This window comes from Melozone crissalis, unplaced genomic scaffold, assembly GCF_028551555.1.
Source record: "Melozone crissalis strain CALT ecotype California unplaced genomic scaffold, PUWL_Pcris_2 ptg000027l_1, whole genome shotgun sequence".
In the NCBI taxonomy this organism is placed as follows: domain Eukaryota; kingdom Metazoa; phylum Chordata; class Aves; order Passeriformes; family Passerellidae; genus Melozone; species Melozone crissalis.
The window spans coordinates 51,090,617-51,114,732 of NW_026535805.1; the positions used below are offsets into that span (position 1 = coordinate 51,090,617).

The window sequence follows — 24,116 nt, forward strand, 5'->3', positions numbered from 1 at the left end:
CAGAAGGAAAATTCATAAATTCAGAGTTTATCAGACTATTTTGGTATTAATTTAGTGCTTCTTTCATTGTGACCTGCCTAATTCTATTTAAACCTCCAGAGAGGATTTTAATCTCAAAGGGAGTGTATCAAATTCTTGATTTCCATAGCATATTTGTTACAACTGTGACAAGCAACTTAAATAAACCTAATGGCAGAAGTGCTGTGGGTGAGCAGCCTGGCACATTTCAGGACAGTGAATTGTGTTTCAGTAGGCTTCTGCCTTTGAATACAAGTGTTTGTTGTTTTTCTAAACATTCTATAAATATTGCCCTGTCATTAAAACAATAGTAGTTCAGAAGTTTGGCTGGACCAAGTCCAGAAACAGTTTTGTTGTTTTGCTATGGGAGAAAAGAAAGGTGGCATTTGGTGGGGAGAAACCTAAAAAGCTTGACAGATAATTGTGGTCTGTATACTCTGGAAATGGGAGACTTGGTCAACTCTAAAGTCTGGATACTCAGCCCATTGTGAGACTTAGAAGGAAAGGGTAGCAAACCCCAGTTTAAGGGTCAGCTCACTGTCTTTAGCCTGTGAAGAAGATTTTGCTGAATATAAATGTAATCAAAATTAAGAACAGGGAGCACATCAAAATTGGGTCATGATCTCCACATGTACTATATTAAGTGGAGAGTAACACTATTGTCAATTCATTCATTAGAAATGTTACCCTCCAAGGCAGATAAAGACTGTTAAATTATATAGCAGATCTCTTTTCCTTGCACATTGCTACTTAAAGAAGGTTAGATTTGATTGTGTCTCCCTCTCAAGATTCTGAGCAGGTGGGCTGAGCTTCAACTGCTCTCCATCTTCTTTCTCCAATTTTCTTAGGCCCTTGATTAAATCTGAGGGTTATTTAGTAAGTAAATCAGTTTTAAATTAGCGTGTCCAAGGCTTAATAGTTCCATGGTAAGACCATGATAGTGCATGTTTTGTGTATAAAAAGAGGGATGTGGACAAAATACCATTTGTTAAACAATGTGGTGGTTTTGTTGAGACTAACCAGCAGATTCAGTGTTTGATGCCCACAGGTATTTCACATCTTAATAGGGCTTACTTGTTCTACATGCTGCATTTGAAGCAGCTTCTGAGTCCTCCTAAAATGATTGATCTAACATTTACATCTTCTTTTTGTTTACCTGTAGTAGTTAAGGTACATACATTCTCCATCCAAAAAGTTCTTGAGCTGTTTTGGAATTTTTTAGGACAGTATTTCAGAAAATTTCTATTTCTTGTGTAGGGGACAGACCCAAGAGTGATGTCTGATCTACAGAAATAATCTCTCTCTTTAGCAACTATCAAACCCACAGTCAGAGTATTCTGATGGCAGAGAAACCTAAAGTGTGCATTCTGGTCATTGTTTAAATGGATAATCGCTAAAAGTATAAAATAAATAAGGTAGAAATCAGACTTTAGGATTGCAGTGTCTTTAGGAACTGAATCACACAAATCTTTACCTTAAGAGAATTTTCAACAGTGCCACTCCCTACCAATTAATTACCTTTAGTGGGAAATTTACAACTAAGTTATTTGTTTGAGAGTGTTGTTCTTTCCTCTTTGCACTTTTCAAATTGCTGGGTAAGATTTTGAACAGAGAAAGGGAATTGTATAGGGCAGCCGAGTCCCTTGATTTGGATGAAATTTCCCCTAGTCATTTAGTTCTGCAGGGAGTCACGGCTGTGATATTCAAGAGTTTACAGTCTTGAAAGATGCCAGGATAAAATTCTGCAAAAAGTATTAAGAGAACAAGCTTTTAAGAGGAATATGATTTCTTTATTTACTCTCTTTAGGAGAATGGTATTTTTTGGCCTAGAACCTAATTGTAAATTGTGTAGTTGATGATTGTAAAAGAATAAAAATAAATCTAGTAACTTTTTTTTCTTCTGGTGAAGTAAAATGTAGTATTTAATGTATTTGAAAAGTTAAAGTTAGCTGCTTTCTGTCAGTGCTCTGGTGAGCTCTATACCTGACTTTTACTACAAATTGGAGATTGCAGTTTAATGAGATGCTTGCCAAGAGATAAAACATTATTTAGTATGCACATTACAGATGTGCTTTTATTTAATTTTTACTTTACCCCAAAAGAAACACAGTTATTGTATCTCATCAGAGTACAATTTAAATACCCTTCCCCCCCCACAGTGTGTTGTTGATCATGAGTAAAAATGGACTGGCATCTCTTTTTCAAAACCAAGTGTACAAAAGGTTGACAGTTTAGCTTTCTGACAGACAGCTTTTGCTTATGTGGAAAATATTGTTGTGCACAGAGGGCTGATTGGCTTGGATTGGCTGATATAATACGTCTTTTCATACAATCCAAACAACAGACACAATAAAGACAAACAGGCATTTGTTTAGATTATTGAATGAATCTTCAAATTAAATTGTGAATATCTCAACTTTTAAGGAAATTATTTAAGACCCTGGTTTTTGTTAATTACAGTGAGCACAAGTTGTGTAGTAGGTGGACTTTCAGAAAAATACATCTGTATCAAATTTGGGATTTTGGGCTGTACAAAAACTTCTGGTCCTTGTTAGGAATTAAGCAACTAGAAGCCTAAATTTACCATCATCAAGTCAAATGCCTGCAGCTTTTCTAACTCCTCCTTCAGCTGCTCATCTCTACTCACACCTGAGTTCATACAGGCACTTTGCCTGCCCAGTTCCCTTGCAGTGCATGTTTGTCCCTCAGCCAGAGCTGGGTGCCACCAGCCAGGTTTTCACCTCTCCCCCCGCGGAGGCTGTAAAGCACGCAGGGCTCTTGTCTCTCTGCCAGCTGGCAAGCTGAACAAGTGGCTTTGGAAGCCAGACCATGCACAGCCCAGGATTAGGCTGGGTGTGTGACACGGGATTTACCTGATCCCTCTGGGTAGGCAACTTATATCCATGTCAGGATTCTCCCTGTGCTGCGTGCCACCTCCTTCCCTTTCCTGAGTAATGCTGTCCTGCTGTGCTCTGTTGGTTGGAATAAATGGTGTGCTTTTCAGGGAATGCCTGGTACAGGTCATCTGCATAGGAAATGCTGCTTTTCCATGAAGCCTTCTGCTGTGTATCTTAGGTTTAAAGAGAAAATTATTATACTTATTGTTGGGGATTGATTTATTGATTGCTTATCCTCTAGTGTGTTATCTCCCTGTATGTGTGTACAAAATGTAGAGTTTTAATCAAGAAAAGGGAAATTATGAATTAGATTGTCTGTGCTGGCTCATTGAAGAGATGGAATGCTAATAAGGAGTTTGTAGAACAGTGTCAATTATATGGTGTTACATACTCTGTGAACATTTTAATATTAAACCAAAGTACTATATTTATTTATTAGAATAAATTGATTAAGTTAATTGTCTTCAGAATGTACACACGTTGAAAGAGAAGTATACTAAGTTTTACTTTTGTTGGAAATGTCTCCAATATATGACAGTTAGAAATCTTGCAGGATTGCCAAGCAACTCTGAGCAAACACATTTGGTGTTATTTGTATAACCAACAACACAAAGGAAAGGCATAAAAAGATCTAAGACTTATATTTTAGACTTAAATTTTTAAACCTCAGTTATTCTAACGGAACTTTTGCCAGCTGATAACAACGTGTACTTCATGACAGGTACAAAATATATAGGGTTAGTTATGACTGCAGAAATACCTACAGAAATTGAGACTCCTAGCTGACATTCAGACTTTATAGGACTTCCTTCACACACTTAAAAAGGCTTCTGAGCAGCTAATTAAAGTTATTAAAAAGAATAAAAGACACTGTGATGAATTAGAACCTAAGGGTAAAAAGGAGGAAACTTCTCCAGGAATACACAACCTTGCCAAGCGTAATAAACTTCAAAAGCCAAGCTGAAAATCAAATAAATCCCATCTTTAGCCTCACAAAGGATGTTGCCAATATGCTTAGGTAAGAAGACAGAAGATTCCAGGAACTGCAAGCCTTCTGGAAAAAATCCTGCTTTCTGCCCCTTTGTGATCACACAGTAGAAATCCAGCTTGGTGTATGTACATATGAATGTGAATACTTGTATGTGTTACAGGAACCTGAGTGAAAAAAACAGTTTTCTGCTTAAACAGGTTTTCTTAAACTGCTGCCAAAGGCCCTAGTGATAGGGGTAGAGTTGTCCTCTCATCTTGCATAAAGGGGCATTACTACCACCCTGTTTCTATGAAATAAACATAATTATTTATAGATAAAATGTATGTGCTGAAAGTACTCTTTACTACGATGTCAGAAAACTGTTTTCAGCATTGTTTGTGATTTTAAAAAAAGAGCCCAAGGTAATGAAAAGATCTGCTGCTTTATCTAATGGATGTCTCATGCTGGTTGCAAGGGTAGCTTTTAGGCACACCTGGACTTCACAGGTGTGGTAACTGAAGAGCAGGGAGGGAGAGAAATATGAGACTAAATAGGTATACTGTTTCCAGAATTAAAAGTGCAAAGCTTATCAGTTGTGGTTACTTTTCCATTAATCTTTATCTAAATTTTAATGTAACAGAAAAGATTCTTTTGAAATCAAGAAAGATAGATATGTAGGCTGAAATCAAGAAAGATAGATATGTAGACTTTACCAGGAGTGGATAAAAATAGTTGAAATCCCTGTTTAATGTGTTGTGTTCATGTAGTATTGTTTTCCTGTGGATCTTACATAAAGGTAATTGATTATTCCTAACGACTGTGCTTAAAAGTCAAGGTGGCTCTGAATTATACAGAGAAGGCTCATGTTGATTAAACAGATTAAAAAGCATTTGACTATTTTCATGTGTTGCAACACAGAATTACCTCCCATTAAAGCCCATTGATCTCAGTAGCATAAGCTTAAGTGATTTTCTGGTTTGGCATCTCAGTGGGCCCTCAGTGGAACTGCTGCCTACATGCAAGGAATGCAAAGTTTGGCTTGCTGATGCCATAAAGGTAAAATCTATACCTCAAGGTAGAGAGTAGTTTTTCATAGCAAAAGGATTGTGAAATAGAGTTGGTAAATGTTATTAGGTACTTCTGAACTACTGAATGATATTTTACAGCTACAGTATGCAATTTGTTGAACTACTTAGGAGAGACATAGTTCTGATATCTATTTAGGTGAGAAAAATTTCCTGTGAAGCTAAATAGAGGATGATGTGCTAGAACATTAGAGCCATGTTTGTCACACAGTCTGACAATATCTTGCCACGGCAATAGTGCTAGATGAATCTGTATTTGCTGTAAAAGGCCCAAGATGCAAGCAGTAGTGCTTTATATTTTAACCAACATCAGGTAATTCTAGATTAATCCAAACAAAATGTATCTGGTGAGATTTTTTAAATGGCAATGTCCCCTTTCAGTGTCACTGCAGGACATTACCATGAGAAAAGCTTTCCGGAGCTCCACGATTCAAGACCAGCAGCTGTTTGACCGCAAAACTCTGCCAATTCCTTTGCAAGAAACTTACGACATTTGTGAGCAGCCTCCTCCGCTTAACATTCTCACCCCTTACAGGTTAGTGAAACTAAATTGATCCAAATTAATGCCTAGCTTATTTTATGTAATAGAGAGGATATATCCAGGCACCTTGCTCACATGGAGTAGCACTTGAATATTTAAGGAGCCAGGCTAGAAAACTGTGAAGCTGCTGGAGGAATGAGAGCAGCAGAAGACATTGTAAGCATTGAAATTTTACTCCATTTTACTCAAATCTTAACTCAGTGTAACATGGTAGGAAAAAAGTAATTTTTAAATTCTGTATTTATTAAACCATATAATGTACTTGCGTGTGAAGTGAAGAAATTAAACAGGTAAGTGTGTAGAAAGAAGGGTCTTCAATGGAAATGAATATTGTTTGCTGTCCCAGAGATTCAGTTTGAATCAGTAGCTGAACATAAGCAGCCACACAAAATCAATATTTTAACAGCAAGATTTGAGTTATTGGAGTGGGAGTTCTCTGATTTATGACACTGGTTTTTTTTTTCCTTTGGCTTGTGTTAAAGTTATCTTTCTAAAATTAGGACTTTGAATGCCAGGAAAGATAGTAAAAAGTGTTGGTGCAGGAGGTCAATGATCACCTCTTTTGTGTTCCTCAGTAAAACATTTCAGGGTCTGGGATACTATATATTCCTTAACATGCCCTTGCTTTGTCTTAATGTTTGGATTCGTGTCTTGTCAAAGAAACAGTATGCTCTATTTGTGTCACTGTATTTCAGGGATGATGGAAAAGAGGGTTTGAAGTTCTATACCAATCCTTCATATTTCTTTGATCTGTGGAAGGAAAAAATGTTGCAGGACACAGAGGACAAAAGAAAAGAAAAGAGGAAGCAGAAGGTACGTATGTTAACTTTATATGGCTTCTCTTTGTTTTTTCCTAGAAAGGGTTTGCTTGCAGATGTGGTACTTTAATAACAATGCAGACTTGACAGAGCCATCTATTCAACTAAAGCTGCTTGTATTCATTCAGTTCCACCAACTTAAACAATTAAATAATAATAATAATAGCAGCAGGAGTAAAATATTATAGAAGGACCTAAAGCTTTCACGCTGTCTTAACATAACCAACTTTTGCCAAAGTTTGTAAGTACTCTAGCAATGATTCAGAAAAGAAGGAGGAATGCAGCAGGAGTAAAGAGTTTCACTTGAACATTTGTTTTGTAAGACAAAGTTTTTACAGTCTTACAGGTGAAAAAGCTTGAATGACATTCTAATAGATATGTTTAAACTAGAAAGAAATTAGTAGGAATAAAACACGTTGCTTGTTGCGGTGTGTCTTAAGCTTCTGGGTCCCTTTCCCAGGTGTGCCTATATGCCTCTCCCTTCCCCCTCGCCCCCTTGCTTAGTGTGTTGTGTCAGTCAGGCTTAACATTCCAGCAAGGCATCCTGTGATTGGTCAAGTTCAAAAGATGCCCCTATGCCCAGGGGTCATTGGCTTATGTCTAGGTGTCCCTCGTCCCTTGAGACCCCGCCCCTTTCACCTGGTTGGTGCTCACCTGTCCCCCCCCTCCCCCTGCCCGGGGAGCTTAAAAGGTGATCAGGCCATGTGCTCGTTATTCTCTGCTGGAGCAGCTGCTGCCGTCCAGACCTCTGTAACCATGGAATAAACTTCTGGACATTAAACCTTCCAGCGGAATCCTCTCCTTTTTCTCTTCACCATCGCCAGAAGCTCTCTCTCCTGAGGTAAACGGAGTTCCTGACAAGCCTAGACTTGCTCAGTGCCCAGCTGCAATCTCCAGCAGCCAAGGTATCTCTGGGGTGATTTACACCACAGTTGCTGCCTTTGGCCCAGCAGCGAGGGTCAGACTGGCCCAGGCACCATCTAACTGATAATATTGGATTCTTATTCCAATATTTTGGCGTCCCTGGGTGGGCAAGCGACTGTTGCTTATATTTTCTTAAAATTAAACAAGCACTTTTGTAAATGGTAATGCTACTTTTTTATTTGACCATTATTCTGTATGTTTCATATGTAGTAGAGAGAGTAAATATGAGTGTCAGATATATAATTTGATTTCAGACTTAGAATGAAAAGCTACTTAAACAGGTATTTTTCTCCATATTATTCAGGTTGTTAGCCACTAGTCTGATGTTTCTGACTCTTACAAGTCTTTCTGGTCTACATATTATGTTTAGCCTGAAAGCAAATTTTTCTTGCATTTGAAATGAGATTGTTTTTCATAATTTTGTGGCTGATGTTTATATGCAAGTAATTAAAAACCACTGTCTCAGTTGTCAGTTTTGTTTGCACAACTCTCCTACAGCAGAAAAATCTAGATCGCCCTCACGAACCAGAGAAAGTGCCAAGGGCACCTCATGACAGACGGAGAGAGTGGCAGAAGCTAGCCCAAGGTCCAGAGCTGGCAGAAGATGATGCTAACCTCTTACATAAGCACATTGAAGTTGCTAATGGCCCAGCTTCACATTTTGAATCAAGGTTCCTTTTTGTTTTTTCTATCCTTTATGAAGTGTATTCATACTGTGAACATGCATGAGAAGTGGTCAGTGACGAGATGCTACTGTTCCCCTTGAAATGCACTGGAAATCACTGATTTAGCTTGACCAAAAGTCAGTTCTGAAATTCTTAGTGTGTCTATACAGGAGTAGTTACTATGTTGTTGTTTTTAAGGGTACCATGTATCCTCATTGTATCCTTGAGGATGTGCTGGCCTCTGTAGCTTGATGGAGGTGTAGTGTCCCAGGTGTGTCACTGCATTCCAGTCCTGACCCACAAAATCCCCATTGTTCCAGCCTCTTGATTTTTCTTAAGCAGACACTGCCAAGACTATATCGTGTGTGTGATGTGAACAAACGTCCACTTGGAACTCAAATGAGAATGCTGAGCTTCCCTTTACTCTTGAACAAATCCCTGATTTGATTGACATTTCTGGCTATAGCCTATTACAAAATCCAACCTGTTGAATTCTCATTTCACAGCGTGTATTTGCTGGTGGCTAAAAGTAGCATTTCACATGGCAAGCACCTGCTGTGCTTATGCTTCTGGTCTTGGTGCAAAATCAAGCCAGTTTTACCAGCCAAGAAACATCTAATAGCAAAGAGGGCTGACAAGTAATGTTAGGCAATTTGGGGATAACTTTTGGTTTGGGAGTTTTGGGTGTTTTGTTGTTTTTTTTTTTAATTAAAAAGTATTCATTTTCCTCCCAAAAACTGGTTAATTTTTTCCCCTATCTTTCTGTGGTCAAAAGCACACCATAAGAGAGTATTTTGTTTAGCTTTGTAAGGCCTTCAAACAAGCTCAGTAGTGATGGTGTGGTGAGTAATTATGACAACTCTAGGAGAGAGTGTTTGTTGCGTGAAAAATAGAAAAACCTGCTTGTAAAAAACTTAGCTCAATTCAGAATGGAAAATGCTCTCAGTGCGTTTCACTCAGTGGGGTACAAGTTAAGTTATGGTGATTAGCATTTTTCTAGGAACAGCTTTATAGAATCTCTGTAAGCTGCTGTGTCAAGTCATTGGCAGAAACATCTGCTTTCCTGCTGTCCTTTTGTTATGTTGTATGTTGGGTTCCACTTTAGACATGCTTGTTTTATATCCAGGACCCTGGCCTAAACCTTGATTATCTCAGTACTAGTAATGCAGTTATTAATAATGCTGAAGTGCTTGGGAGCACTGCATGTGCAGAACATGTTGTTCAGATACAGAACAGCACCATACTTTGAAATAAATGAGAAAGATTTTCACCCCTGAAGAATTTAATAGGCTTAGGTGCTACAGTGGTGGCAATATGTGGAAATGTAGAGTGTTGCTCTACTTGTTGGAAAGTGTTCTACAAACACTTTTGCTCTGAATTTAATAGAATTTTTTTAAATAAAATTCTGTAATTGAATAGTTAATTAAAATTTACTAACTGATCAGATCCTTGAGGTGTGTCTAAAGTTGCCATTAACAAGTTGAATCATCTTTATTTAGTGCTAGTACTCAATAGTAGATATTGATTGAGTCCTGTGTCTATTAAAGCAGCAAGTTCTCTGTATATATTGTAATAAAGATCCTCTGACAGAAGTTCAGCTAAATTATTCAGTTGTAAATTCTACCACTCTAACATCGATGGATGTTTCATGAATGTTGTAAAAGAAGAGGAGTTCTGATTGTATTGCTGTGTTTATTTAACTCAAAATAATGTGTCTAATAAACACTAAGGTCACACACATGGTGTAGAAACTATCTGATATACCTGTCAAAATCAAACCCTTGAGCTGCTAGAAGTAATAACAGGGAAAGTGAGATGAATTATTGAAAAGCCACACTGTATAATATGCAACACCAGTGGAGAGAAGATACTTGCATTCAGAATCAGACTGAAGTGTAGCACAGCGGCTGAGGGCACTGACACTGCCTCCTACTGAAGGTGAATTGGATCATTTCTCCCTGTTTCTTACAGATCCCAGGCCTACGTGGACCACATTGACGGGTCGTATTCCCTTTCTGCCCTGCCCTACAGCCAGATGTCCGAGCTGCTGAGCAGAGCCGAGGAGCGCGTGCTGGTGCGGCCCCACGAGCCGCCGCCACCGCCCCCCATGCACGGCGCGGCCGAGGCCAAGCCCGTGCCCCCCTGCGTCAGGTACCGGCCACAGGGGCCACGTGCCCTTCTCCTGGGGCTGCTGTGGTTATCCATCCCTGCCAATGGCTGTCAGCATTATTGCTGTGCTGCCCATGAACCCCGGCGTGCCTGCAGGAACGGGGCCGCCGGGAGCTGGCTGGGAAGGCCGGCACCTAAATCCCATAGGGTGGAGAAAAGCCTCAGCTTGCCATCAACACTGCGACCGTGTTGCCTTCTGAGTTAAATGGCAAGACCAAAAACTGTATGGAAAATGCTTCTGTGAAATATGTTGGCATTTCAGGATGTAGCTTTGGAGTTTTGGAAATTTGTACAACTGAGATGTGTTTCAGCCTACATGAAAGGAAGAATATATCACAGTAAGACAGCTGTCAAAACTATGCATTCATTGCATTTGCTAAATTGTAAGTGCTTCTCTCTCCCAAAGTGGTTTTTTTTCCCTACTTCTTTGTACCTTTTCAGAAGTGGATACATACATAGAATATTTTCTAGAGATGAAAATTTCTTTGTCACTCCCCTATTTTTTTATACCAAAAGTCTTATTTTATGGTCAGGCACATACAACTTAAAATAGTGGATAGCTGATTCAGATGGGATTGTTACATCAGCAAGATGTTAGTGTCTTGAAATGGGTGATATTTGCTGCTTAGGAGATCATACACAAAAATGCATAACTCTTTAGATTAATTTACCACAACAGTTTAAAGAAATCCTCTAGTGGTCTTTCAGGAAAATAAATTTACTGTTCTCTCTTGTTTCTTCAGTTCACCTATTTATTGTCCTGTAATGAGTATCTAGCATATAACTGTACCTCTCTGTATGCAGCATTGATGACCTTTAATATTAGTCCCACTCATTTTTTCATCACACCTTAAATATATATTTCAAATTAACTTGTTCTCATTGTTTGCATTGTTTTGTTTTGGTTTTAAAGTTCTATGAACCAAAACAGTTAATCAACTGCTAGTTCCCTGACTTGAGAAAAATAATTTGGATTTACTTAGGGACAACAGGGAAGGATTATATCAAAGGTATAGGAAATCTTCGAGCAAGATGCACTGTATAAGAACATAGATTTGGTTAATAGCTGAATTTGAGCAGAGGTCTTTTGGAAACCCGTTGCAAGCTCCATACTGAAAATTGGACATTCTTATTTATGAGGTGTGGACAAACACCCTGAAGTCATCATAGCACATAATGCTCTTTAATGCCCAGGTTTCAATGTTCTAAAGTTGCAGAAGTTAATCTATTACTATTTTTCCACTCTCTAGCTCTAATATCTTTGTTCTGTTATTGGATGTTGCAGTTCTACTCCTGGCTTGGTAGAAAATCGTCCTCAGTCACCAGCAACAGGCAGAACACCGGTGTTTGTGAGCCCCACTCCTCCTCCTCCACCACCACCACCTCTCCCATCCGCCTTGTCGACTTCATCCTTAAGAGCTGCAATGACTTCCACCCCTCCACCCCCAGTCCCACCGCCACCACCCCCTCCCACAGCTGCTCTGCAGGCCCCAGCTGTGCCGCCTCCGCCAGCTCCTCTCCAGATAGCTCCTGGAGTTCTTCATCCAGCTCCGCCTCCAGTGGCTCCTCCCCTAGCACAGCCCTCTCCCCCAGTCACCAGAGCCGCCCAGGTGTGCGAAGCTCTGCCTGTTCACCCCGTTCCTCCACAAGCTGAAGTTCAGGGACTTCCTCCACCACCCCCACCTCCTCCCCTGCCTCCTCCTGGCATCCGACCCTCCTCCCCTGTCACAGTTGCAAACCTCTCTCACCCTCCTCCTGTCCTGCACCCTCCTGCCACAACCATTGTCCCTGGCCCTCATGCACCCATAATGCCTCCGTCTCCACCATCCCAAGTGATTCCTGCTCCTGAGCCCAAACGCCATCCTTCAACTCTGCCTGTGATCAGTGATGCTAGGAGCGTTCTGCTGGAAGCAATACGAAAAGGTAACGTTGGCTATTACACAGCAAACAGAACCATCTCAGAAACCTGCTAAATACACGTGACCTTTGAGACATGGAATGTTTCACATGTGTAAGAAGTTACGGGAATGCATCTCAAGTCTGTTTCTGTTTTCTATCCCCTACAGCGTGTACATTGCCAAGTAGACGGGTTTTTTTCAATTTGTAATTTCACTTATCAGATGTTTAGTTTGGATGGCAAACCTGGTTCTCTGTGGAAGTTAGATTACAGAAAGAAGTACGTGTGTTTGTAGATGATCTGTGGAGATTATCTTTCCATTTCCGTTTACCTGCAAATGTAGCTATTTCTGATCATCTACAAATTGTGTAGAAGACAAAAACATTGGTTTTCACAGACTGTTAGATAAAAGGGAAACGGATCAATTGGCATTGGAATTTTGATCATCTGTCACTGTATTACAAGATATAAGTGACATTCAGAAATCATTGCTGAAGACCTCAAGCTGTTAAGTATCTGATCTGGACACTGATGTCAGTGCAGTAGTGGAGCAGCCTTTGCATTACAGGGTACCCATGGCAGAGTGCAAGAGAAGGGCAGAGCTGCAGGGCAGTGTTTTCCTGATGATCTCATGAGGAGCTGTGTGTGCCAGCTGCACCTTTCAGCTTACGGTGCCCATGGCCAGGAAAATCCCCACTGGCATCGGAGCACACATTGGTGTGTGCTGCTGTTTGATGGTGCGGTGTCTTTCAGTAGTTAAGATCTCTCAAATGTTTCAAGTCCTACATTCTTCTTCTCTTCCCCTGCACTGTAGCACAGCACAGAATCTGTATGGTACTGTAATATCAGCAGATAGGCCATAGCACTAATTCGAAATATTTTTGCATGCCTATATACACATGAATTGGTAACATCATTGAAGTCTAAAGAAATGTTGACAACAGCTGAGTACAACAGGGGTACCTGAAAATGTGTAGACAATGTCAGCAAAAATGAGAAAATAGAGCCTGCTGGTATAATCTTGGTGATTGCTGAGGACACTTTTGACCGAGTCATACCCAAAAAACAAAGGCTTGAGTTACCACAGCTTTGATATCCAAGTAATACTTTATCCCAAACCAAATCATTACATGATTAAAAAAAAGAGTTACAAGAGGTCCTGTCTTCAGGACAAATCGCTATAAACTTTCATTAAAATTATGAATAGAGAGTCTAAAAAATGCAAATAGCAAAATCACTTAGAGTGGTACTAAAAATGTATTTTAATAGAAAATCAGAACCAGGATATTGGAGTAGACAGACTCAAGATCTTGTCTGCCACTGCAATTCTGACATTCTTCTCTTTAAAAGCTTGACAAAAAAAATTCTACCTGAGCAGGACAGCATCCTGTGTATTCATGTTCGATTGCAAAGCATTCTGTGAATCATGACCTAGATCCTGTGCAGTGGGGAAGGAGGAGGGTGACATGTTTGTGCTCTGCTGTTCCCAGGCATTCAGCTCCGCAAAGTGGAGGAGCAGCGGGAGCAAGAAGCGAAGCACGAGCGCATTGAGAACGACGTCGCCACCATCCTCTCCCGTCGCATCGCTGTGGAGTACAGTGATTCAGAAGATGATTCAGAATTTGATGAAGTAGATTGGCTAGAGTAAAATTATTACATTGCTGTACACTGCAAAATCGAATGCTAATGTCCATTGTGGTGCTTGTTCTTTGGAAGTTTGATGGTCATTTCTAGTGTTTTTTGTATTCTTTTCTTAACATAATTAATCCATGTTTTTCTACTTTTCAGTTTACAAAGAGCTCCTAGTGCATCTTCAAAACTAAATGTTTTACAGTGGCTCTTCTTACACATCTCTTTTGAAAGAACATACTTTGTTCCAATAGACCACTAAGTATTAAGCATGGGCAGCTGTTGGTAGAGTAGCAGTTTCAATTTTTTGGCATATCTTAACTGTGCACTTTGTGAATTTTAAGTTGATGAAGGCAACTGAGATTGACATTCCAAGGGCAGCTGTATGTACTAATGAGCCTTATTCCACTTCTGATAGTGTTTTAAAACATTAAACCTAGCTATCAAAATATCACTGCCTCGATCACACCTGTATACTAAAAGTACATATAGTTAGCAGCACTGAACACACTGAAAAGCAAATGGATCTTTGGGGGGGTTTATTATTGTTTTATTGTTGTTTTTAAATAATTATGGCCTTATTTGAATGTTTAGAGATTCCCCTTCCCTTCTTCCCTCCCAGGTACATATTGTGTGGTACTATTTTTGCCTGCATAATAAAAGTTTAAAGTTTTTTTTTCCTTGTGAAATCTTTTGACTTAAACATGCTGTGTAACTTATGTAACTGTTAAAATAACAGTTTGATTTAATAAATGGTTCATTTTAAATGTTCCTGGGTGTTGGCCTTTCAATGAAGCCTGCTTTTCACTGGTGTACCTGAGAGATCCTTGGTTTTCTGGTATTTAATCTGTGGTGGACAAAGTTAAAGTATTTCCTCATCAGTGTATCTTGATGAGATGCAGCAGTTAAAATCATGATTGATGAAAGATGATTTTTAAAGTGCTGTCTAGCAGTGCAGTGCATGTTTTGCACATCTTTTGTGTTTCTCTTCCCTGGAATAACTCCTTCAAGTCTGAGCACATAGCCAAAAGCCTGTTGAGTAGGGAAGCATGAGAGGGTGCAAGAGCTCTCTTATCCTGTGATCTTGTTCTTGGAAGATGGAATCCTGTAATAGAGGATAAGAAGTCTTGAAGGTCAGATTGAGATTTCTTGAAGGTGGAACATTAAATGTTCTATGTGTTACAAACCAGCTTGCAGGGACATGTGCTTGTTAGCCTTCTCTTGGAATTGGGCAAAACTCCCGAGGGATACACTGGGGTAGGAGCAGTGTACAGCAACCCTTCCAGCCTCACTGTCACCATCTCAGCCTCCAGTGTGATTTTGCACGTGGCCTGCTGTACTCAAGACTCTCAACTGCAGCAGTAACACCTTTGTTAGTTTTGTGGAAGAAAAAATATTGTCACAATTTGTGAATCTGCATGTTTGTAACTATGGCTGCAGATATGTGTGCCCTGCTCTCTCTTGAGTTTTTTCACAGTAACACCCTCTGGTTTGTTCTGTTGTTCTCCATTGACTTCCCAAGTGTGTGTCCTGCTTAACCCCTCATTGTAATGGTAAAGAAAGGATGTCAGAGCCACTTCTGCATATTTGATGGTGTTTCCTTGGATCTCAGTAATCCTAACTCACCAAACCTAACTTGTCCAGAAGCTAAATGTGGGATCCTATTGTTGCAGCTGTAAAGATTTGAGATCATAAAGCAAAGTGCATTGTATGCCACCACTGCTCCCCTTTAGCCAGGGACCAAGATCTACACTCCAGGCAGCTGAAAAGAACCTGAATTTCATGTGTAGTTAGTTCTGCCATTCACAAAATTTCATTTCAACTGATATTTATACCCATTCCTTGCACAACTCTCTATAAACTGATTTTTCTGGTGGGTATCACAGAAAGCAGCCTACATTGCCACTTAAATGGAGCAGCAGTATTTCTGTACCCAGGCTCTAACTGTTCGAATTAGAGCATCTCACCGTCATGCCTGCATAGGTGGGTGTGCTCTGAGTGTGTCCAGGAACTGTGAACTGCATATAACTTACATAAAATGAAGAAAAAGGGAAGAAATTAAAGCAAAAAGACACCCTAACTGTAACTGCAGCTATCACATAGCAGACTTGAAGGTATTAAAAAAAAAAATTCTTATTGACAAATAGTTGTTATTGATCTGTTTTGCTGTCCTGCTGATTAATAATATCCCTTCCAAGCTGGTACCCAGGGCAGATAAAGCACTCATGTAATATGACACAGTCACACAAAGTAATGAACCTTGCCTGTGAAAAGTCAAGAGTTAAATTCAGTTAACATTTCAAAGGCAGGATTCTTGGCCTTCTGCCACTGCTACAGCTATCTGCCATAGCAACTGGTCTCCAGATAGCAATAGCATGATTCACTAGTAGCAAGAGGTGATTGTTGAATTTGAATATTTGTGTTTGTAGATCAGCTCCTGAGCCATGCATTTGCAGTCTCGGTGATTTGTGTCCCTCTTACTGTGGTCTCCAGCCGCCTTCCTCGTTTGGTGGAATGCTGTGCAGAGGGCTGCCGGGCTCTTCATGCCTGTGATTAGATGTGTAATAGATTATTGATTGCTTTGTCTTGTAAGGTACTAAATCAAGATTTCTGTATTGAACTGTTTACGGAGTCTGTTGTTTACCTCTGTACATTTGCAGCAGCTGGTTAAAACCAAGGCTTGAAGTCTGACGCAAAAATAATGTGTCAGTAATGTTCCATATAAGTGAAGAGAAACCTTTGTCTTCACCCTTTTCTCAAACTGTAATCTGGGACAGTTAAAAATTATTTACCTCTCCTACTGAGAATGGGGGGCAGGGGGGAAGAACAATATAAAGTGCATAGAAGAAACAAATTCTGCTTGGTGGCAGACGACTAGGGAGGGGCAGAATTGGTCACTCGGGGGTTTCATCAAAAGATAAAACAGTAACAATGCAGCTATCATGGACAAACCAAAAACAAATCAGTAAATGGAAGAGAACAAGGACTGAAGAAGCAAAAATTAAAAAGAGACATAATTTTGGAGTTTTTTTGTAGCAGTGTGATATGAACAGTAACCATTAAATACCAGGTATTATTAAGGGATTATGTTATCTCTCAGTAAAGTGGGATTTTGAAATCAGGAGGCATTAAAAGGCCTTTAATTGATAAAATTATTCTTTTGTGCATGTTACATGGGAGTGCACTCCTCAGGATTTAGGTGGACACTGGCGCACCATTGACTGTCTGGGACCCAAGTGTGCCAACAGGTACCCACAATCCCCAAGGCTTTGCAACAGACTCCTCAGGATGATGGAACTGTCCTGGCTTGGATGCAGCTGCCCCCCCTGAAGTGCATCCCACGGCATTTCCCTGGGGCTGTGAGCCTTTGTCTGCCTGGGAACAGACTCTGCCATACTCAGTGTCCCCAGCCCATGGATCCCCACGAGAGGGGCTCAGGATGGTGCAGAATGCCCTGTTTGGCAGGCGGGCGCAGCTCACAGCAGCATTCCCACAGCAGTGCGGGTTACGGCAGCAGCAGAGCCCCGATCCCGGCACTGCCACAAACCGCGGCGGTTCCAAGGGGAGACCCGGAGGCGAAGCCTCGGCACCGGCTCTGCTGCCCAGGGCTGCACCAGCGAGATGAGACAGAAATTCAACTCGAGCTCCATCAAGTGTCCGCTTTGTCTCCTCAGCTGCAGGCCAGAACGAGTTTTACTCTCCCCGATCCTCTTCTGCAAACGCGGGCATTTAACACCAGGAGAGGAATCACAACCAGAGACCAGGGGTAGCAGCGACAGTGATCCTCCTTTTTGTCGCCTCTGCCAATTGTCCCTCTCCTTTCCCCTCCTGGCCACTTTTCACACTTGAAGGATTCTCCGGGCTGGGAGTCTGCCCACAGGAGCCTTTCACACGCTCTTAGGGGCTGCAGCTTGGAGAGACCTCCCTGATTCCCAAACTGCTTCCTGAGCACACACCAGCCCTCGGGAGAGGTGAGTTCCCTCCATCTGTCCTCTGAGCTGCTTGGGACTGCTCTCCCCACCCTCGCCCAGCCCCAATGAGCTGGGTCGGGTTTAGGTGTTTCAAAGGCAGGCTCCTGGCGGCTCGGGGATTACTTTGGGCAGCTCCCGTGAGCCGGGGCTTGGCAGGCAGCTCGCGGGGCTCAGGGAATGCCCGGCAGCACCGCCAGGCACTGCCCAGGAGCAGGCAGGGCATTCTCATCCCCACCCCAGCTGCTGCTGGAAGAGGACACACGGACAAGCCTCAGGAGATGGGCACTGGGGTACAGAGCAGATACAGCGAGGCTTTTCCCCCGTGCTGATTCCTGTGCCTGGAGAATGGGCTCCGCCACATTACTCATCGCTCATGTTCCTCAGCTGCCAGCACCCCTTGACAGCAGCATCAGTAACAGCCTCTAAAGAAAATTGCATCCATCCCATTTCGTCTAAATTCTTATTTTTACCGTATTTGCAGGCTCTGAGCAATTGCTCCAGCTACCTTCTTTTGACAACTGGAAGTGTCTGGGTACAGATCAGAGAAGTCATCAAGAATCTCTCACCAAATGGGGCTGAGTATTCCCCTTGCCTTTCTTTACCTGATGGTTCAGTAACTTCCCTTTCAGACACAAGGCAGCTGAGTGCCCCCTACAGACAGGTCGTTTTCATTTCCCACCTCTCCCGTTTTAATGCCTTCGATGTCAGAGTGTTCTTTATTGCAAAACTTGTGACATTTTCGCACAGTTTCACCACAGTATTATTCCAAGAAAAGCTAAAAAAATACCTCCCTTTCATGAGATCTTCCACTGTGTTTTAACCACTTCTACTCCTCTGCAAGGCATTTCCTTCACCACAATTTTAAAATCTCAGAACAGGTCTCCTTCTCAACCCACCCCAGTGCCTCCTGTGGAACGAGATCCATGCTCAGTGTCATATTATCACAGCTTGATCTTGCACTTCAATATCAACCAGAAATAACTCCAGAAACTGCCTGAGACTTCTAACCTTGTGAGAAAGCAGCTCACAGCCTGGGTCTTGGCATGCTAGCGTAGTTTAGAAATTCCCCTTCATGCCAAGCAAATGCTGGAGGCTGGATTTTTCCCAGTTGCATTTTGGCAAAGCCAAAGCCAGCTTGTAAGCATCACCAGCAGGACACACAGCCCCACACAGGGATGCAGGAGACCATCAAGCAGCCTGGGCAAGAGGCTGCCCCTCACACTGCAGCCCAGATAAGGATGCATCTTCTGGGTTTTAAAAGCACAAAGTTAGCAATGCTCCCAGACAGGACAGCTGTTCCCCACAAGCCAGCATCCTTTGCTGGTCAGTGGGGATCCTGGCAGTAATCCAGCTGTGGTTAATTAGGAGAAAACATGAGGACTCCTTTGCTCCTGTGTACTTTGTTCCCTGCATGATGGCTATGCACCCCAGCACCTGCCAGGGACGTTTCAGTGCCAGTGATTTTCTTTGGATGAATCAGAGGTAGAAAGAGCAACTCAGACTCTGTTCCCACAGCAAAGAGAGTCCAGCTCAGGGAGCAGCCAAATCCATCTGGGCTTCCCAGACAGCTCCTGCAACTCACTCTGTAGATCCCTCTGATGGAGACCTCTAGGGTCACATGGAAAAGTTACCACCCTAAATCCCAGAAATGTTAAGGCCAGGCTTTGATGCCTCCTTGGATTTTGAAGATTTCCACTGACTTGACACATCTCTGCAGCTTGCAAATCCCAGGATGTGAGGTTCTCCTGAAGAACCTGCAAATGGGGGTACAGCCAGCCCTATCCCCACAATGCTGACTCCACATCCCTTGAAACCAGGAGGCATTTTCGGGAAGATGTGTGCTGAAGCTCTGCCCCAGCAGTGGCCACTGCCACAAGACCTGAGAAGATCCCACAAGGGCAAGGTTGAAGGGGCTCCCATGGCTGCAGCCCCACGTGACCACCACCCCTCATTCAGACATCACAAATTCCTGCTGGAGCACCCTCTGTCAGCCACATCAGCTCCCAGTGCTGGCCAGCCAGTGACACCTGTAAGAAATGTTTAGCAGAGGTCTGCTGGCAAAACAACCCCCCCCCCCCTCACAACACACATGGGAGCAATTACTTCTTCAGGTTTTTAGTCTGTTTTAAGTAGTCCTCATATTCTCCATAGATTTCATTAGCTGGATTTATGTAGTCTCTAAACTGCAGTATTATGGGCACAGCAGGAAATTATTTGCTGTTCTGGTGAAAATGAGTATTTCCTAGTTTTGTCAATGCAGGGAATTACATTATCAGGGAAATAATAACCAGCTGAACTGAAGGAGGGTTTGATTCATGGTAATTACTGATTATATGCAGATTACTTTATGGCTTTAATTCTTTGGTCTCCCACTGTTTGCTTGCTAAACCTCTAAAAAAAAAAAAAAAAGGCAGCGAGTATATGAGAGTCTTGTTTGTAAGGCAAATTACAGAAGCTAATTTGTTGATTACATGAAAGGAAGCAGAGCTGTGCACAGACCAGGACAGCAGTGAGAAGGAGCCAGCAGAGAGCTGTGCTTGCATCCATCCTGGGCTGCAGCCACTTCTGTGCTGCTCTCCAGCACCCATTTCACGTTCCCAAGATTGCCAGCCTAACCTGTGCTTAGGGCTGGTTCCACTGGGGCAACAGCAGGGCTGGAGGTGCTCTGTGCCCTTTGTCTTTCACCCCTGTTCATCAGGTGGAGATAAGGGGATGTATCAGTTCATTTGGGATCAATGCACCTGAAAACATTTCTTCCAGTGCAACCACCAGGCCCTTGCAAACCTTCAGTTTTAACTAGCACTATGCTTTAAGGCATCAGAAGCTGGTTAGCAAACTGCTGCTTTTGACAGAAAGCCATCCAAAAATAGAGCAGAGCATCACCACTGCTTCTCAGACACTCCTGCTTTTCCAAAACAGCTTTTCTCTTACTTCCTACAGCAAACCTTCAGCAGACTTGCAATCCCTGGGGATGAAACTAGCCTTTTGATCTCATATATTATTCTTAGCATTGCTGGAGCAAAAGTTCAGACCATGTTCTCTCTGCAAGGGGGAGATGGGGAGCAAGACCCTGCTCCTGCTGCCTCCCTGCCTGGGAAGCTCCTTCACTCCCACTGTGCCCAGGGCAGCATGCTGATTGCACACTGCATTTATTCCTAAAATACATAGCTATGCCCTCTCGTGTGAAATGCAGGTGCTGGGGTTTGCATCAGGAAACATCCCCCTGTGTCAGAGCAGGCTCAGAAGCACGGCTGGGTGCTCCACAGTGCCTGGGTGCATTTGTCTGCAGCCGCTTCAGCACACGTGCCAGCTGGGCTCTTGCAGCTGCCAGCACTTTATTTAACAGAGGAAAGGGAGAAGGAGGGAAAGCACTGTAATTGCCAGCCCAAAAGACAGCACTCTGTGTCAGGCAGGCCTGCCTGCACCCCTGGGGGTGTCAGTGCAGAGGAGCAGGGGTGAGCAGCAGCTGTGGAATCCATCAAGATTGGATGGCACTTACAGACCTTGTGAGTTCTGCCTTCATCATGACACTGTGCAGGGCCAAACCCAGGCTCTGGGATAAAGGGTTGGCACCACCAACATCCCTTTGGGAGCCTCCAGAAAAGCATGCTGTCCCCTTGGTCAGTACCAGCCATGACGGCTCCCCCAGCCCAAATATGGGGCAGTACTGTTCCTTCACAGAGTAATAGAACAGGAGTGGGTAGGGTTGGAAGGAACCTTAGAGATCATCCAATCCCTCTGTCATGGGCAGGGACACCTTCCACTAGACCAGACTGCGCAAGGTCCCATCCAGCCCGACCTTGAGCACGGCCAAGCATGGGGCACCCTCAGCTCCTTTGGGCAACCTGTTCCAGTGTCTCACCAGCCCCACAGTGGAGAATTTCTTCCTTATATCTAGTCTAATCTCTTTCACTTTAAAGCCTTTAAAGCCTTTTAACCTTTGTCGTAAATCCACATTACCATTGTCCCTGAGTCTACATTAGCCCCCTCACTAGTAAAGAGTCCCTTTCTGAATGGAAAAGTGCATCCTTGGCTGTTCCCAAGTGCCCCAGCAGATGAAACATCCTGACTCTGTGCCCCTCTGTGTTCTGCAAAGGAGAACCCCACTGAAGGGACAGTGTCTTCAGAAGTGGTCCCCATTCCTGCCATAATATCCACGGGTGTGTTTCAGCCTCTGTGTTTTGGGCAGCTGGATGCACCAGTAGACTTGGATCTGCCTGTGCAACATGGCCACCCTTTGGAATGCTGGACTTTCCGTTCTCCCTTTGCAGGTCATATGTCTTTAGGAGAAAGATGCATGCCCCTTTATGCTGACCAGTAAGAGCTATTCATCACCACATTTACCCTCTCATTTATCCTATTTCAGAGCAAGAATAATAATTAAATGGTAATTATAATGAAAGAAATGCTATTTAAAGTGAAATATTTTCCTTTTGGCAGTTTGCTATGGAAAGGCTGCTTCTTCCTCTGCTGTTTCACTAACACCCACGGTCAGATAATATTTGATGAGCCACCACAAATTAGGATGCAGCTGACGTCTCGGTTTGCGCTGTTTGTGCCCGGAGAAGGTGTGTGTGCGGTTTTGCTTTATCAGCGAGCTGGCTGCCCCCGGGGCTCACCACAAACCCACAAACCCCTTCAGGCCGTGCCGAGCACCACCTGGATGCCGGCACCCAAAAATCCCCCGGGTTCCCGCCGGGAGGAGCGGGCGGCGGGGACGCGCATCGGGAGGTGGCAGCATTTCACCGCAGCGCCGGGGGGAGAGCAGCGCCTTGCCCAGCCACGGCGTGTGCGCGAGAGAAAATCAGCACCTTTTAATCCTTTTGGCTTATTGTCCAAGTATGCCATGCTTTCCATTTGCTACTTGTCGCTTGTGGGGGTCCCAGTTGTCGGATTTTCTGGGTGTGGATTGAAGGCGCTTGAGACAGTAGTTCATGTTCAGACTCAGATGTTTATTATTTCTCATCAGTAAAACAGTCTCACTACTGTGAGTTGGGCAGCTTTTCATTAGCAGGCACAAAATGGCCAACAATCTCTTGTTACAAGGTCTTTAAAGACTAAACTAACCAATTAACAGCTGACACCTAGATTATTTTCCCTTTTTACGCAATAACTGATCCCAAAGAGCCAGCAATGTGGACTTTTCTGCCCAATTACAAAATGCCACCCAAACCCATGGAGCAGAAGGAAGAAGAAGCATGAAGAAGAAACCCAGGACTTCACCCTGTGCTCTCCATCTTGCTTCCATCCACAACATACTAACAATCTCAAAACCTAAATTTCTCACCGAGTGATACTCCTACACTACTTTCTATAATCTATTTCACACTTTTGTGGATTCTAGTCTATCTTAAAGTCTAGGAAACCTTCTCCATGGATGAGGGTCAAAGTCAGTGCTGCCCTAGGGGTCAGGGCACTGCAGAGTAGACAGAGAAATATTCCTGGTGTCCTGGGTTTCCACAGTTGCTTTTATAGCTCTCCTCTTTTCACTCTTTTTGCTTCCCCTCCGTCCCCTGCCCCTGACCCCCAACTTCCTTCTTTATTTCCTTATTATGAGAGAGGGAAGGAGTTAAAAGAAGCAGCAAAAAGGCAGCAAACCACCCAGAGCAACATCCCAGGGTCCAGGCTGCTGCTCACCCCAGTCCTAGCAAGAACAGGGTGCCATCAGAGGGAAGCACTCCCAGGTCACCCGTGTCACCCATGGGAAGCACGACCAGGGCCTCCACCTGCTCAAGGGAATGGGGATTGCCTTGGGAGTCCCCCCAGTCCCCTGCTCACTGGGGAAAAAGTCCTGCAGAAGCCCTGTGAGAGCCCCCAGAGTGATGGAGAAATCCTTCTCCTCTGGGCACCTCGGGAGAAGGGATGGCACTGCTGCCACTCTGGGAGCAGCTCTGCACCACCAGGGCCACGGAGCCTGCCCTGAGGAGGGACCTGCATTGGGCTCAGCACATCAGCCAGACCCACAGCCACCCCTCTGTGCCCCCAGAGGGTGGAGCCAGGGGTGACAGCCCCACAACCCTCATCTCCTCAAGCAATAGGAAGGCCATAAACCACAGGAAAACAGTAAAACACGGATCTGGGCTGGTTCTTCAAAATGTTTGCAACCCCTCCCTTTAGAGCAGGCCGGCCGATGCAGGAGCAATGCCTGTCTGCTCCTCCCTGATGCAGAGCTATTGCTGCTCTGGGTTATTTGATCAACCAGCCCATGTCCTACCAGCTGCACAAAGTGCTCCTAAACACCAAAGCACCTCCTTGCTCTCCATGTGCCATGTTTGGGCTCCTGCAGACCACAGATCAATTCAGATCCAAGGGAGTTGGAGAGTTCTCTTAAAAAGAAACAGCACCCAGATGACTTTGGATAAACCCTGAGTTCTGTTTTCCAAAAGAATACAGTCCTTCAGAGCCCAGGCAGAAAGTTCCTGTAACACTTTCCTTCACAGCAGGCAGCCCAGTGCAGGAGCATCCCTGGGCTGCAGCAATCCCCTCCCAATGCACCCCCAGATCTGGGGGGGAGCAACCTGCATAGAAGGGC

General features: G+C 43.3%; 1 protein-coding gene across 4 annotated transcripts in view; it reads left to right on the top strand.

Annotated features, from left to right (window-relative positions):
• Nucleotides 1-14,384, top strand: part of WASF1 (WASP family member 1) — an 87,941-nt gene extending 73,557 nt beyond the window's left edge. For 3 of the 4 annotated variants that reach the window (XM_054280531.1, XM_054280529.1, XM_054280528.1), the window contains exons 4-9: nt 5,352-5,505; nt 6,207-6,324; nt 7,752-7,924; nt 9,890-10,069; nt 11,373-12,010; nt 13,475-14,384. In XM_054280531.1, coding sequence (XP_054136506.1) covers nt 5,352-5,505; nt 6,207-6,324; nt 7,752-7,924; nt 9,890-10,069; nt 11,373-12,010; nt 13,475-13,632 — 1,421 coding nt within the window. In that variant the 3' untranslated portion in view covers nt 13,633-14,384. The remainder of the gene's footprint in view (nt 1-5,351; nt 5,506-6,206; nt 6,325-7,751; nt 7,925-9,889; nt 10,070-11,372; nt 12,011-13,474) is intronic. The other variant, XM_054280530.1, reaches the window with a different exon arrangement.
• The last annotated feature ends 9,732 nt before the right edge of the window (nt 14,385-24,116 follow it).